This window comes from Hemicordylus capensis, chromosome 6, assembly GCF_027244095.1.
Source record: "Hemicordylus capensis ecotype Gifberg chromosome 6, rHemCap1.1.pri, whole genome shotgun sequence".
NCBI lineage: Eukaryota > Metazoa > Chordata > Lepidosauria > Squamata > Cordylidae > Hemicordylus > Hemicordylus capensis.
Window position 1 is genome coordinate 169243217 of NC_069662.1, and position 14633 is coordinate 169257849.

A 14633-nucleotide genomic window follows, 5' to 3' on the forward strand; every position below is an offset into this window, starting at 1 on the left:
TCGGAAATAACACTCCCCATTCATATTAGCCTGGGCTGCTTGTCAGCCTTCATTATGCAGAACATACAACCAAGATGAAAGGAGTTCCTAACTGAAGCATAAAAGGATTTGGAGCCTGAGCCAGGCTGTAAGATGGAGCCCAGATATTTACTACTGTACTCAGAAGCAGGCCAAGCGATGAGAAGGAGATCACATCTGTCACAGTTACATTTATGGGATATCCCTAGAACAGGGAAAGGTTTTTTTATGCCAGCACTCAATTGGGAAAGTGAAACTCTACCTGGCTTGGAATCTTGGGGGATTTCACCATCTGGCTCCTTTTCTGCATTTCTCTCCTCTTCTCCTTCCTGTACTTTGTTTCCATCTCCTATTTCATTTTCTCCTTTGTTTTCTACCTAGAAAGTGTGAAAGAAGAAAAACAGAAGCAATGTGTTTTTAGTTTTGATTCTCAATGTCTATCAACCTCAGTGAGGTTCTCAGGGACAAGCAAGAGGATGCAGGTTAGGTTCTGGAGCAAGCAAGTGGACTGTTCTAGGGCAGCCAGAGGCAGGTCAGTACAGCAAAGAAGAGTTCATGTTGGGGTGGCAGAGGCAGGACATAGGCAAGGCAAGGCAGATGGCCAGGTTCCCCAAGGGGGCAGTTTGGGAGCTATTCATTGACACAAATTGCTCAGAGAGGAACCAAGGCCTGAAGCAACAGCAATGTAGGGCCTGGTCTGCAGCACAGCAGATAGCAGGCCCATGACTCCTTTGCCTGAGAGCTGTCCCAGTGGCGCAGCGAGAATGGAGCCTGGGTCTGGCTGCTGGGGTTGAAAACGCACCACACTGCTCCCCAGGGCAACTTATAGTGTTGGCCCTTAAAGCGCTAACCCGTCCTTCAGACACAATGAAACTTCTAAGATTCCCTCTAAATTGTTTTCAGGATTCACTTTGTCAACCATGGCCTATATCCAATAATAAAAGTAGCAGCATACAACTGGAGAATGATACAGCAACACATGAAACTAAATGTCAGCATTCACAAAGACATCCATGTATTAGCAATGATAAATTGTAACTGCTAGACACACCCACCCACCCACTCCTGGAGAGGTCCACCTCCAGTTGGTGTCAACCTGTCTGGCGGAGGCCCAGGGTTGGGCCTTCTCTGTAGCCGCCTCTGGGCTTTGGAACCCACTCCCTCCCGAGATGTGTGGGCTGACCTTGCTGCTAGCCATCAAGAATGTCTTAAAAACTCATCTTTTTAATCCAGCCTTTGGTACCTTTATTTGATTGTTTTTCCCTTAACAGCGCTTAGTTTTGTTTTTAACTGCTGATTGTAAGATTGTAAACTACCTAGAGATCATTGATTTAGACTGTATAAAAATAAAATGAATGCATTAATAAAATGAATAAAAAGCAGGTTCTTTTATAGGAAAGGAAAACAGTAAAAAGTGTTTTATTACGTGTTTTAGAAAGGTTCTGATCTCTTCCTAAAGTCCAGACTGGAAGAAAATGACTGGCAAGCCTTTTAGTAAATAGCTTTATTTCAGTTCCCTAATGGTGTAAGCTGCTGGCCAGAGCAATACCAAAACAACATTAACACACAATAAACTCATCTCAGTCCAAACACCACACACACACAAATGGTGTTAGCAAAATAAAAAAGCATTCATACTGTAGATTAATACTTTTTTTTTTTTAAGAGCACCAATTTTCTCTGTTCTCAGTGCATACAAGACTGCAGCTCCGGTAATACTTGCTCACTATTGTAGAAATCCTACAGTCACTAAGGTTGGGCTAATTTTTTTAAGGTGGCAAATATGGCAAAACTGGCCCTAAACATTTGAATTTAACCTGAAAGTATAATAGGCAAAGCAGCACACAACAAAATTAATCCTTTGCCCCGGGTTTGAATGTAGCTTTCATTCTATGGCCCAGAAGACAATGGCTTGCAGCCCCCTGACGTAGACAACTGTTTTGTCAAGCAACAAACTTCCATAAAGTCTAGAACAGTTTCTTTTGTGCTTATGATACCACAGCCTTTATTTAAATGGTTTATATTCTGCTTACTTTAAAATCAACTCAAGGTAAATAAAGCAGCTGAATAAAATCAGCACAGATTACATTTAATTTAAATGCTGTATTTACAGAACTACTATCACAACTATTATTCACATTCATTCATTCATATACCACCCTCCCTAAAGTGGCTCAGGGCAGTGTACGTTAAAATAAAACACACGTAATAAAACAAATAAAACAGAAAAACATTTAAATCAGATTAAAATTAAAACGAGATATCATTAAAAGCCAGGCTAAAAAGAGGAGTCTTTTAAGGCTCTCCTGAAGGCTTCCAAGGTAGATAACCCTCTCATGTCTACAGGGAGCTCAGTCCACAACCCAGGGGCGACAACTGAGAAGGCCCAATCCGGGTTGCCACCAGATGAACTGGTGGCACCCAATCAGTACATTGCTTCTAAACAAAAAAGCACTCAAAGTGGTTTACATAGAAAAATGAATAATGAGAAGCCAGAAGAGAACACTACAGGGAAAGAACCAGCCTCATCTAGAATCCTGCAGGGCATGAGGCAACTCAACTGGCCATTTCCTCCTCATTTAACTGAGGAGGAAGAAAGGCAGGTGAGCAGAGGGCAGCTGTCACCACAACTCAGGATAAGAAAATTCCTGGCTCCAGGGCAGTGGTCAGAAGCCAGCTCCTATCAGGACTACTCAAAGGTCAGCACTGTTAACTGACAGTCAGCTGTAGGAGCTGATTTCTGTGACAGAACAGAACCTGACCCGAACAGATCGTGATCCTAAAAGGACAAACCTCCAGGGCTGAGAGGGGAGTCTAGTCTCTCCCTTTCCATTAGGTGTGTGAACTGTCTCATATAATCTGCAAGATGGGGCAACTGTGAACGTGGCTTCTATGATACACAGGATTGTTCACTAGAAGCGAGAGACAACGGAGCAAATACAACACACTACTTCTCCTCTGTGACCATGTGGAAATCCACAATTCAATTGGTAGTCCCCACTCAGTCATGCTAGTGGGGGCAGGGCAGGGCAGAGGTCTCAGAGAGATCCCTTTTGGAGATCATTTTGTCCCTCATTTGCTTCTACAGAAACCACCAATGAAATTCTGACAGAACTGAAATATCTCAAGAACTAGCACATCAGAGACACTAGAGAAATGCTAGCAAGTGAAGCACAGGCCTTTGCTTCATTTAGTCAAGGCTGGAACACATCAGGCGCATACCACCATGCACTAACAGCTCTAGGCGCTGCAACTGTAGCCCATTAGCACAACCAGCTCTGCCTTTCCCAAACCATATCCTCTGAAGGTTGGGGGGGGGGGAATAGCACTGGCACCTCACATTTGTCTGCTTGGGGCAGATTGGAGCATTGGTTCACTTACTGTGAGGGCTTCTTCTTGCTGCTGCATCCAAGGGCGTCTCTTGAGTGGGTTATGCTTGTCCACGTAACTCACTAAGGCAGGACTATTTAAATTAGTCAGAGTGTTTAACAGCTGGATGAGCATGACCTCACCCAGTTCTTTTAGGCCAAGATAGCCAAGAGTACATTGAGGAATAAAAAAACAGGTAGTGAACAAAGTTAAAATCCAAACTATAGAAAAGAAAAAATCCAACTAACTATTCTGCAGGAAAAGACTAGGAAAAATGAAATTGTGACCAGAGAAAAAACCAAAGGGAGAACAATCAGTATGTTATTTGTTGTTCGGGCAGCTAATTTAGTAATGCTCCCCTGCGGAGTAGGCACAGGTGCTGAAGGGTGAGTCGAGACGCCCTTAAATGCAGTAGCATCCAAGAAGAAGCCTTCACAGTAAGTGAACCAATGCTCCATTCTCTGCTGCTGGAATCCAAGGGTGTCTCTTGAGTGGGGACATACCACAGCACTCAGGCCAACTGGGGGTGGGGAGCATCTCCGCCTACTCTGGAGGAAGGACCTGTTAGAGAACCTGCCTCTCAAATGATGCTTGAGCAGAGGGGAATGAATCCAATTTATAGTGCCTGGTAAAAGTAGAACGAGCCCTCCAGGTCACTGCCCTGCAAATGTCCTGGAGCATTCGTGGAGAACACAGCTGAAGTGGTGGCTGCTCTGGTCGAATGGGCAAGTACTTTAGTGGGGGTCCTAAGGTTCTGTGTATTGTGTGTCAGGGCTATACACACCTTGAGCCACCAAGCTAATGGGGAGGGGGTAACGGCCTGGCCCATGTTCTGAGGCAAAAAGGATATGAACAATGACTCCATAGTCTGAACATGCTTTGTACTATTTATGTATGCCTTCAGGCATCTTCAGATAGCCAACTTGTGCCAAACCTTTCCCACCAGATGTGGAATCTGGCTTTGGGCAAAAAGAGGGGAAGTTTACATCCTGTAACATGTGAAATAGGGACACCACCTTGGGACGGAAAAAGGGGGTCCAGGGTGAGCCTCACAGATTTTTCAGCAAATATGTAAAGATTCTTATGGATTGAAAGTGCCCAAAACTCAGACACCCTGTGTGCCAACTATCAAAAAGGCAAGCTTTAGGGCCAAAAGACATGATGGGATAGACTGAACTGTCTCACAAGGGGGTCCCTGGAGGGCCTTCAGGACCATATGTAAACTCCAGGTAGGAAATCGGTGTACTACTGGGGGGGGGGGATCAGTGTTGCAGTGTTGAAGCACTGCAAGTGCGAGTGTGGCAGCCTGGAATGTTTTGACCCCCATGAGATAAGTCCCACCAGGGAGGTGGCCTGCTGTTTCAAGGTGTTTGCGGAGAGACCCTGGTCCACACCATCCTGAAGGAATTGTATAAGATGTTTCATTGTAGCTGCTCCTTTAGGAACCCTATGCTTTGTAGACCATCTGAGGAACGCCCTCCACATGTATTGATAGATCCTGTTTGTGGAGGGACATCTGGAGGTCACCATCATGTCAATTACTTTGGAGGAGTAGCCATGTTGTTTGAAGAGGCACCATTCAGTCTCCAGGCGGCTAGCTGTAACCAGCCTGGATCTGAGTGATATACTGGGCCCTGCTGAAGAAGATCTGCCATGACCGGCAATATCCGGTATTTCTCTGCTACCAGGTTTTGGATCTCTAAAAAACAGGGTCTTTGAGGCCAGAAGGGTGCCACAAGAACGACCTATGCCCTGAGGAGCTTCACTCTTCAAAGAAGACTGGCGAGGAGAGGTGTTGGTAGAAATGAATATAGTAGTTTTGCCGGCCATGGAGCCGACAGGGCGTCCACTGTTTCTGCCTGTGTTATACCAGAGCATTGGTTGGAGTTGCAAACAGGTCCATTGATGGCTTGCCGAAGTGGTTCAATATTGATTTAATGGTCACCGGGTTCAGTCTCCATTCTCCTGGGAGAATGTCCTTCCTGCTGAGCCAATCTGTCACCATGTTTAGGTCGCCTTGTACATGGTGCGCTGTTATGGACGCCAGATATTGTTAGGCCCACAGGAACAGGAGAACTGCTTACACCTGCAGAGACTTTGATCTGGTTCCCCCCGGCGGGTTACACGTGCGGATCAGATGGAAACATGTCCATGGGATGGATTCCAAGGTTGCCTCCATCAGTCCCAGGATCCTGGAAAGGGAGAGCAATGGCAGTGATTTCCTTACCAGGGCCTGATGGACTTTCATCTCCAGGGAGGCCCTGCACTCTGTTGGTAGAAAACGTTTGTCCTTTTGTGTGTCTATCATAATGCCCAGGTGCAGTAATTGGTGTGATAGGTGTAACTGGCTTTTCTCTCTGTTGACCAGGAAGCTGTGATTCTGGAGCATATGTAGCATGGCATTGAGGTCCTTCTGGGCAGACTGAAGGGAAGGAGACAGGACCAGTAAGTCATCCAGAAAAGCAAATATCCTGACTCCCATGAGTTGGAGGTGCACTATGACTGGTGCCAGGGTCTTTGTGAATATGTGAGGGGCTGAGGAGAGGCCAAAGGAGATCCCTGTATTGGTAGTGCCTTCCTGTGTAGAGGAAGTGCAGCAGAGGGTTACTCTCTTGGTGAATTGAGATGTGTAGGTGAGTCTCCTTGAGGTCTACTGAGGCTTTGAAGTCGAGATGATGTAGGGCTTCCACAATTGACCTGAGTGATTCCATGTGGAACTTTCTTTTTTCATGAAGCAGTTGAGGTATTTAGCTCCAGAACTGCCTGCCGGGAGGCATCCTTTTTGGACACTGAAGATGGAGTATATTCCTGCTCCCTGTTGATCCACAGGCACAAGTTCTATCGCACCGATTGATAGGAGGTGCTGGATTGCCTCCTTGAGACCCTTGTGTTTGGAGGGCAGGCAGAAGGTTGGTGTGGGAAGGAAGCAGTGAGGAAGATTTTTAGCTAGTTCTATGTAGTAACCGCTCTTGATGACATCGAGTACTCAGTGGTCTGAAGTGGCGCCCTCTCATGCGTGTTAAGTGAGAGGAGAGGTGACCACCAAGGGGTACCTCACCCAAGTCAGTATTGTTGTTTGGCTTGCTTATTCTGGGCTGCAAAGGCTGCCTTTTCCCAAACCCCTGTCTGGAGGCTCTGGATCTGCCCCAGGAGAGTTGTTGGAACCCAAAGTCTCTATCTCTGCTAGTGAAGTAGGATCGAAAGTGTTGGAAAAAATGCCTCCCCAGTGGGCAGTCTTGTTTACGCATTGAAGAGGTCATCGCCTCTTTCTTATCTTTAGTTTCCATGAGGAGATCCTTTAAGGCTGCATTCCCCCAAAACTTTTCCCCATCAAAAGGCATGGCATTAAGGTTGGCCTTAGAGGTCGAGTCCACCTACCAATATTTTAACCACAGGTTCCGGCAGCCCAGTACTGAAGCAGCTTCTGCCCTTGATGCAAATCTAATAGTGTCTAGGGTGGAATCAGATATAAATGCCTGTGCCTTGTGTAATTTTAGCAGGGTTTGTCTCAAATGTGTGGGGTCTGAGACGGGGTCCTGGATTAGGTCGCCCAGCCATATGAGAGATGCTTGGGCTACCATAGAGGCGGCTGCCGAAGTCCTCATCACTAAGGTGGTCGAGTCATGTGACCCCTTTCATGGCCCCTTCCATTCGCTTGTCTGCAGGATCTTGGGAGCAGAACTCCCCATCCCTGGATAGGACCGAGCGAGAAATCATTTGGACCACTGGGGCTTCTGGGGGGTGGGGGTATTAAAAATCTCTTCCCCCACCTGCTGGAAGGAATACACTTTGTTGGCTATTGCCACTTCCTTACTATTAGCAGTGGAAAAGGTCTATTCCCCTTTAGCAGAGACAACAAATTGCTTAGGGATTGGAAGCGTCATATTGTTTGATTTTGGCCCAGGAAACACCATAGCACACTTACTCAGGGGCTGGGCTTCCTGAGGAGTGGGCTTGGTCAAGGCCAATGTATTGTATGGTCTTGCACATTAATGGGACAAAGTCCAATGACTGAAAAAGCCTCTGGGGGGCTTCTGAACCCTCCCTTTCTTGCCCATCTGACCATTCCCCCTCCTCTTTATCTGTCCCTCACAAGGGATCACTGGGATCTTCTGGGGTGTCTCCCCTTGGGATAGGGTCAGCGTCCAAGGGAATAACAGGTACCAGAGCAGATGGAGGTTTGTTTGGAGGGTTCTGAGGAGTCCCACCTGGGGGTCCCACTGGCATTCTAGGCGTGGGCCGTCTGGTGAGTCATGGTTTGAGATTTCAGAGGAATGGGCACTCTTTCCCCTCTGCTGAGATTTAGACCTCCCCTTCCTTTACTTTTTAATGTGTTGGCACTTTTTCTTTGCCTTCTTAGGGGCTGGAGACTCAAACACAGAAGTCGAAGCGCTAGAGATGGTTCCCTCCTAGACCGTTTTCTCTTTTTAAAAATCTTGACTGTAACGTTCGAAAGAATACGCCAAGACATCTGCAAACCAGGTGTGCCAGCTAGGTGGCATATCAGAGGGCATTTGGTCTAGGGAATTGAATTAGAAGATCCAGCATGGGTCGAGCTCACTGCTTGGGCACCAGTTCCCAGAGAGGTGCTTCTGCTGACTACAGTTCTCGTACTGATGGAGGTCTTTGCTGCCCCCTGGCCTGTTCCTGTGCTCCTCCCTGTCACCACTGTGTGCTGGGAAGTGGTTCAGTGTTTCTCTGTCGGGGCACTCTGCTGGCCGCTTGTGGAGGCCTTTGGAGTGGTGGGAGGTCAGGCACAGGAGCCGCGTGCTCCGCAAGGCTTTGGAGAACGGGTGAGAACAGCGGTGCTTTCTTTTTCAAGGGCACTCGGCCCGGGGAGAAGGCAGTGGGAGGGAGCAAATTCAGGGCCTGGCTCAAAAGAAACGCCCGATTGAGCGGGCAGAAACTCCAGAGTGCCGCCCATCAGCTGTTGAGCAGGGCACGCGCTCAGCTCTGAGCTCTCCCCTTCCTCTCAGCAGGCTCGGCTTTGCGGCCTCAGGGGTGGCTTGCTGGCTGCCTGAATGGACTTGGGGAGGCCTAGTTATAATTTCCCCTTCGGCACTCTAACGTGGATGATGCGACTGGTGTGGTCCATGCAAGGAAGGAAGGAAGAAAAACGTGAGAAAAATGGCCCAGCAGGGCTAGAAAGGGACGGGGAGAGGGAGAGAGCAACATAGAGAAACGAGGTTTCTTTTTTACATATAAAAAGGAAGAGAAACAAAGCAAAGTGAAAAACCAGGAGGAGAAAAGAGTTAAGGGAGGATTAGTCAGCAAGAGGGAGAGCGAGCTGGCGGGGGTGGGGAGAACTGCCTTGGAGCCATGCAGGGCTAAAAGAACTGGATGGGGTTATGCTTATCCAGCTATTAAACACTCTGTCTAATTTACATAGTCCTGCCTTAGTGAGTCATGTGGACAAGCATAACCCTCTCAAGAGACACCCTTGGATTGCAGCAGGAGAGAAGGATATATTCCTCTTAACTGAGAAAGAAAACAAGGTGGCCTTAAATAAAATCGAGTGCAAATGAATCATCTTTCTATTGTGCAGGTTTAGACACCCAACAAAACTTGGACTGGGGAAGCAGCCTGAAGCCTACCAAGATTGTGCGATTCCTCCTCTTACATCCAAGTACAGAGTTTGATTTCCACGTTTGTTTAAACCACTGCTCCACTGGGTTATGTGAAGCTGGGAATTTTACTTTGACTCACAAATCCAGGATGCAAAACCAGAGATTAAGCTACAGTTCCTAGCTTTGCGCACAAGCCTTGGTTTGAATGAATCAGGATGTCAGTGACACAGGAGCAGAGACAATATGGGCTTGGCCAGCCTCAAACTGCATTTCCAAACCAAACCAACTGTAGTTTGTTGATGACTGTGTGAATTGGCTCACTGTGCTTTTGCAAACAGTAAGCCTGCTGGGGCTTCATCTTAATTCAGCCACCTCCAGAATCTACCATATTAAAAAGAGTAAATGAAGCATTAATTCTGATTCATGAAATCTTTGAAGGACCAAACAGTAAAAACCTTACTGACCTTAACTTTTTCTGCCTGTGACCCATCTGTGTCCGTTTCCATTTTTTCTTCTTCAACTCCATCTGTAAGAGTATGAATATTGATATTATAAAGGGCCAACTAGAACAGTTTACTGACAATCCATTTTAGGACTGAGGAAAGTTTTTTGCTGTGAGTTTTTCAGAGTGTTTTCCATGCTCAGCAATACAATCATACCACAAATCAATATTTGCCTTGGGTTAACAAGTCAAGCCTTCAAATGAGATCAATGTTAAAAGCCATCCTGTCCTGAAGACCAGTCATGCTGTCTAGCAAAGTGTACCGCTCCTATGGGCCCTGCAAAGAGGAGTGAGAATGTGTGTACAGGTGAGCCCTGTTATCACTCACCTTTTCAGTCTCTCTCCCTAAAGACCACTCCACCCTCCTAATTGCTTTTGAAGGTTATCCGAGTTCAAAAGGCCACCCAGGCATTGGACACAAGAGCAGTTCAAGGGAAACTCTGACTGGTGTGCACAGCAGGCTCACCAAGGTAGGGATTTACCCACTGAGTTCCCCTTTATAGTACTCTTGTGCCTAAGGTCCAAATGGCTTTATGAGCACGGGGGAGTTGAAGAAGCAGGCTGAAAGTGAAGTGGCTGGCAGTTCCTCTGCCCAACAATCACACTGGGATGAGGAGCAAACAAGAACTAAAAATGCAGTGCCTGGACTCCCCAGCACCTGGATCTTGTGGTTGCTCTTCATGCCTTCCCTTAGTCCTATGACTGGCTGAGTCCTGACCAGGGCTTCCTTTATTTCTAGATACTACACGTGTCCCATCCAGCAGTCCACAGGACTGCCTTCTTCACTTTCTTCATACCAAAGGCAGTTTAAGGAAGGGTCAATGCTGTCCTAACCAGCAGTGCCCTAGAGCAGAGAAGTGGGGAGGGGCTTTATTTTTTTATTTATTGTATTTTATTGTTAGATTTATATACTGCCTTACATTAAAAACAATCTCAAGGTGGTTCCCAGCCATGGGCCTCTAGATTATTTTATTTTATTTTACATTTATATCCCGCTCTTCCTCCAAGCCCAGAGTGGTGTACTACATACTTGAGTTTCTCTTTTCACAACAACCCTGTGAAGGAGGTTAGGCTGAGAGAGAAGTGACTGGCCCAGAGTCACCCAGCTAGTTTCATGGCTGAATGGGGATTTGAACTTGGGTCTCCACGGTCCTAGTCCAGCACTCTAACCATTACACCACACAGATGTTGTCAGATGACAACTCCCATCTTCTGCAGCCACAATAGCCTTTGGTTGCCCTAAACACCTGCTGCTGGTACAGGAACAAGTTCTCAGAAGTCAGTTACTCTGCTCCAAAACTAACTTCCTCCTCTACAATGGGCCAATCCTCTTCTTCTGAGAGAGCCCCACTAATTCAACTGAGTATGTACGGGAGGAACAGTTCTTGGTGGACTTTTCCTGTCATAGTTTTGGACATGGAAATTATCCCTGGAGTACAGTAATGCAGTCCTGCAGCAATACTGGCAACATGCCCCAATGCATCTCATTCCTAGCAGCTGGGCGTAAAGCCATCGGGATCTGTCATTATTCTTCTGCAGCAGCAGGTTCCAACTTCTGTTGGGAGGCTTAGATGCAAAAACTCAAGTTGGCAATAAGAATAGTTTAAGCAAATAAGTGTGTTTATGCACAGTTTCTTAATTGCCATAATTTATAGGCCCAGGATTGAACATCTTGGCGCAGAGTAAACAGTCCTAAGTAATTGCCACTCAATACCTCCACACAGCCTGTAAAACAAGTTAATTAGATATATAAAACCCCCACAGCAATCAATTAGAAGAACATCTCATGGTAAAGACATTAGTGGAAGTTCAGGGAAGCTTCCCCTAGTTAGGTCCCCTCTGTGTTCACAAGGTCTCAAATTATCCTTGCACTCTGGCAGGAATGTTATCACAGAAGGTGCCCGTGATCTTTGGGAAACCTCCACGGAATCCCACCTCCTGAAGGATACTGAGCCCTAAGTGGTGCCCCCAATCCTGGTCCTTGCAGCTCAAGCTCCAAAAAGGTTCTTCTCCCTCTGACCCCACTACAACTGAGCCAGGCAGGTGCCCTTCTTCTTGCATCTGCAGCTTGCCTTCACCCCACCAGTACATCACCACCACCACCACCCCCCAGACGGCAATTGCTGACCCATCCCTTAGCCACTGGATTCTCTACTCACCTCCCCACCCCCCAGATCAAGATCCCTTGGGGGTCGCCTAATACTTGTCTGCCTATCGCAGGCAATTCTGTTTGCACTTTCTCTATTTCCTTCCACTCCTGGCTCTGTCTTCTGCTGTGGTGCTTCATATTCCTGAAGCAGCCTCCCCTCCTCTAAAAGGATCAAAACTGGAAGAGATCCAATGGATCACTCATTCCAAGACAAGTTTCCAAATCAGTAGAAGCCACATCAAAATATGAATGAACTGGCCAAACTCAGTCACTTCCCTCTCATTCTTCAAGCCCCCACTTTAAGGCTCATAAGAATGTAAGAGCAGCCCTGCTGGATCAGAACAAGCATTCATGTAATTTAGTAGCCAGCCTCATGCCCCCAGGAAGCCTTTCCAGCAAGGGTGACTTTCCAGCAACTGGCATATAGGGGCTAACTCCTATGAACCAGGAGTGATCATGACTGGCAAGTCATTTAGGTTAGTACAGACCTTGACCAATTTCCTTTGTCTCTAGGAGCCAGTCAATGGATACAACAAAATTAGTGGGCTCAGTGACAGGAAATTGTGGAGGGGATTGGTAAATAGGGTTATCTTTATCCCCTTTATAAGCAACACACTTTGAGCAGAAGAACAGGGCTGTCCGGGACAAAAAGATTTTATTAAATATCTCTGCTTCTGAGTATTCTAGTCTAGGCGTCATGGTGCTTGGGTTTTGTCAAGCCTTAGGTTAGTGGCCATCACCACTTCTTGTGGAAGTGAATTTCTTCATGTTTTGAGCAAAGCCCTTTCTGAAACACCCTGCCCTGCTCTTCCCACAGCAACGCCATCTTCACCCCTCATCCACTCTCCTGTTTTGATACACTCCTTTCTAAAAGGATTAAAGGGACCACACACAAGGTTTAGCAGCATAAAGGTCACAGAAGTATATTATATAATTTTAGAGTTGGAAGAGATCTGGGAGGTCTTCTAGCCCAACCCACTCCTCAGGGTGAGAATCTGCTGCAGCATCCCTGACAGATGACTCTCCATCCCCTGCCTGGAAACCTCGAGTGCAGGAGGAGAGCTCACCAGAGGAGGCAAACTGGGCCACAGCTACACAACTCTTACAGTTAGGATGTACTTCTGAATGCCTAACCTAAATCTGCTCCCATGTAATTTCAACTTCTTCGTTAGGGACATAGTGACACAGGAAGCTGCCTTACACTGAGGCAGACTCTTGGTCCAACTGGCTCAGTATTGTCTACACAGACTGGCAGTGGCTTCTTCAAGGTTGTAGGCAGGAGTCTCTCCCAGTCCTATCTTGGAGATGCCAAGGAGGGCATTTAAACCTTCTGCACACACAAGTGTTCTTCCCAGAGAGACTCCATCCCCTGAGGGGAATATCTTCCAGTGCTCACACTTCTAGTCTCCCATTCAAATGCAAACCAGGGTGGACCCTGCTTAGCAAAGGGGACAATGCATGCTTGGTACTGTTCTTTCAGCTCTTCTCCTGCCCTCAGAGCAACAGAGAATGAGTCTGCTCCTTCTTCCATGAGAAAGATTTTCAAGTATTGTCTTCTTTTAGTCTTTTCTTTTCCAGGCTAAATTTTATTTATTTGTTTATCAAATTTGTACACCGCCCCAAACTTTCATCTCTGGGCGGTTAACAATAGCATAAAACAAGTTAAAAACATATACAGAAACCTTAAAACAATGTAGCAATTTAAAAATAAACCAGAGATTAAAACCTACAAAATTTAGGAAGCTGAGAAAGCTTGGGCGAAAAGATGGGTTTTCAGGTTGGTTTTTTAAAAAAAAAAACCTGCCAGAGATGGGGAGGATCATATCTCAGCAGGGAGCGCATTCTACAATCTAAGGGCAGCGACCAAGAAGGCCCATCTCTGTGTAGCCACCAAACGAGTTGGCGGTAACTGGATACGGACCTCCTCAGATGACCTCAATGGGCAGTGGGGCTCGTAGTGAAGAAGACGCTCTCTTAAATACCCAGGGCCCAAGCTGTTTAGGGCTTTATAAGTTATAACTAGCATGATTTGTTGTCCGGTAGGCTTCGGTGTCGGTTTTACGAGGTAGCGTGATATATGATAACATTACACCCCCAGATTTACACCAAACCCCGTTTATTCTCCCTCATCCAGCCCATTACTGCTTCCAGGAAGGCATTTAGGGAGGATATGCAAGCTCCTGAAGAAGTTGACATGGAGAAGTAGATCTGGGTGTCATCAGAGTACTGGTAACATCCAGCTCCAAATCCCCTGATGATCTCTCCCAGCGGTTTCAAGGAGATGTTAAAAAGCATTGGAGAAAGTACGGAGCCTTGAGGATACCATACGTAAGCTCAGATTTTGAAGAGCAACAGTCTCCAATCGACACCATCTGGAATGTACCCGAGAGGTAGGAGCGGAACCACTGTAAAACAGTGCCTCCCACCCCCAACACCCTCAGACGTTCCAGAAGGATACTATGGTTGATAGTATCGAAAGCTGCTGAGAGATCCAAAAGGACCAACAGAGTCACACTTCTTCTCTCAATTGCCAATTGGAGATCATCCATCAGGCTGACCAAGGCAATCTCCACCCCATAGCCCGCCCAAAAACCAGTTTGAAATGGGTCTAGATAGTTTCCTCCAAGACCGCCTGGAGCTGAGAGGCCACCACCTCTCAATTACCTTGCCCAGCCATGGGAGATTGGAAACAGGCCTATAATTGCTCAACTCTGAGGGATCTAATGCAGACTTCTTTAAAAGAGGTCTAATGATTGTCTCCTTAAGACAAGGAGGCATCCTGCCCTCCCTCAGAGAAGCATTTATGATTTCCACCAGGCTGTCTGCAACAGCCTCCCTGCTAGATAGAACAAGTCATGTTGGACAAGGGTCAAGAGAACAAGTGGTAGGCCTCACCACTCCAAGCAGCTTGTCCACATCTTCAGGAGTCACATACTGAAACCGATCCAGTCGAATAATATGAGGAGTTGTTGGGCACCTCCAGTTCAGACATCAAATTAATTGTGGGGTCTCCATCTAGGTTGGCCCG

At 46.7% G+C, this 14633-nt stretch overlaps 1 protein-coding gene across 4 annotated transcripts in view; it reads right to left on the bottom strand.

The window, feature by feature from the left end:
- SMARCC1 (SWI/SNF related, matrix associated, actin dependent regulator of chromatin subfamily c member 1) overlaps positions 1-14633 on the bottom strand; it is a 163882-nt gene that overhangs the window by 39255 nt on the left and 109994 nt on the right. For all 4 annotated transcript variants that reach the window (XM_053262111.1, XM_053262110.1, XM_053262109.1 and 1 more), the window contains 2 exons: positions 9419-9480; positions 281-395 (listed from right to left, as the gene is read on the bottom strand). In XM_053262111.1, coding sequence (XP_053118086.1) covers positions 281-395; positions 9419-9480 — 177 coding nt within the window. The remainder of the gene's footprint in view (positions 1-280; positions 396-9418; positions 9481-14633) is intronic.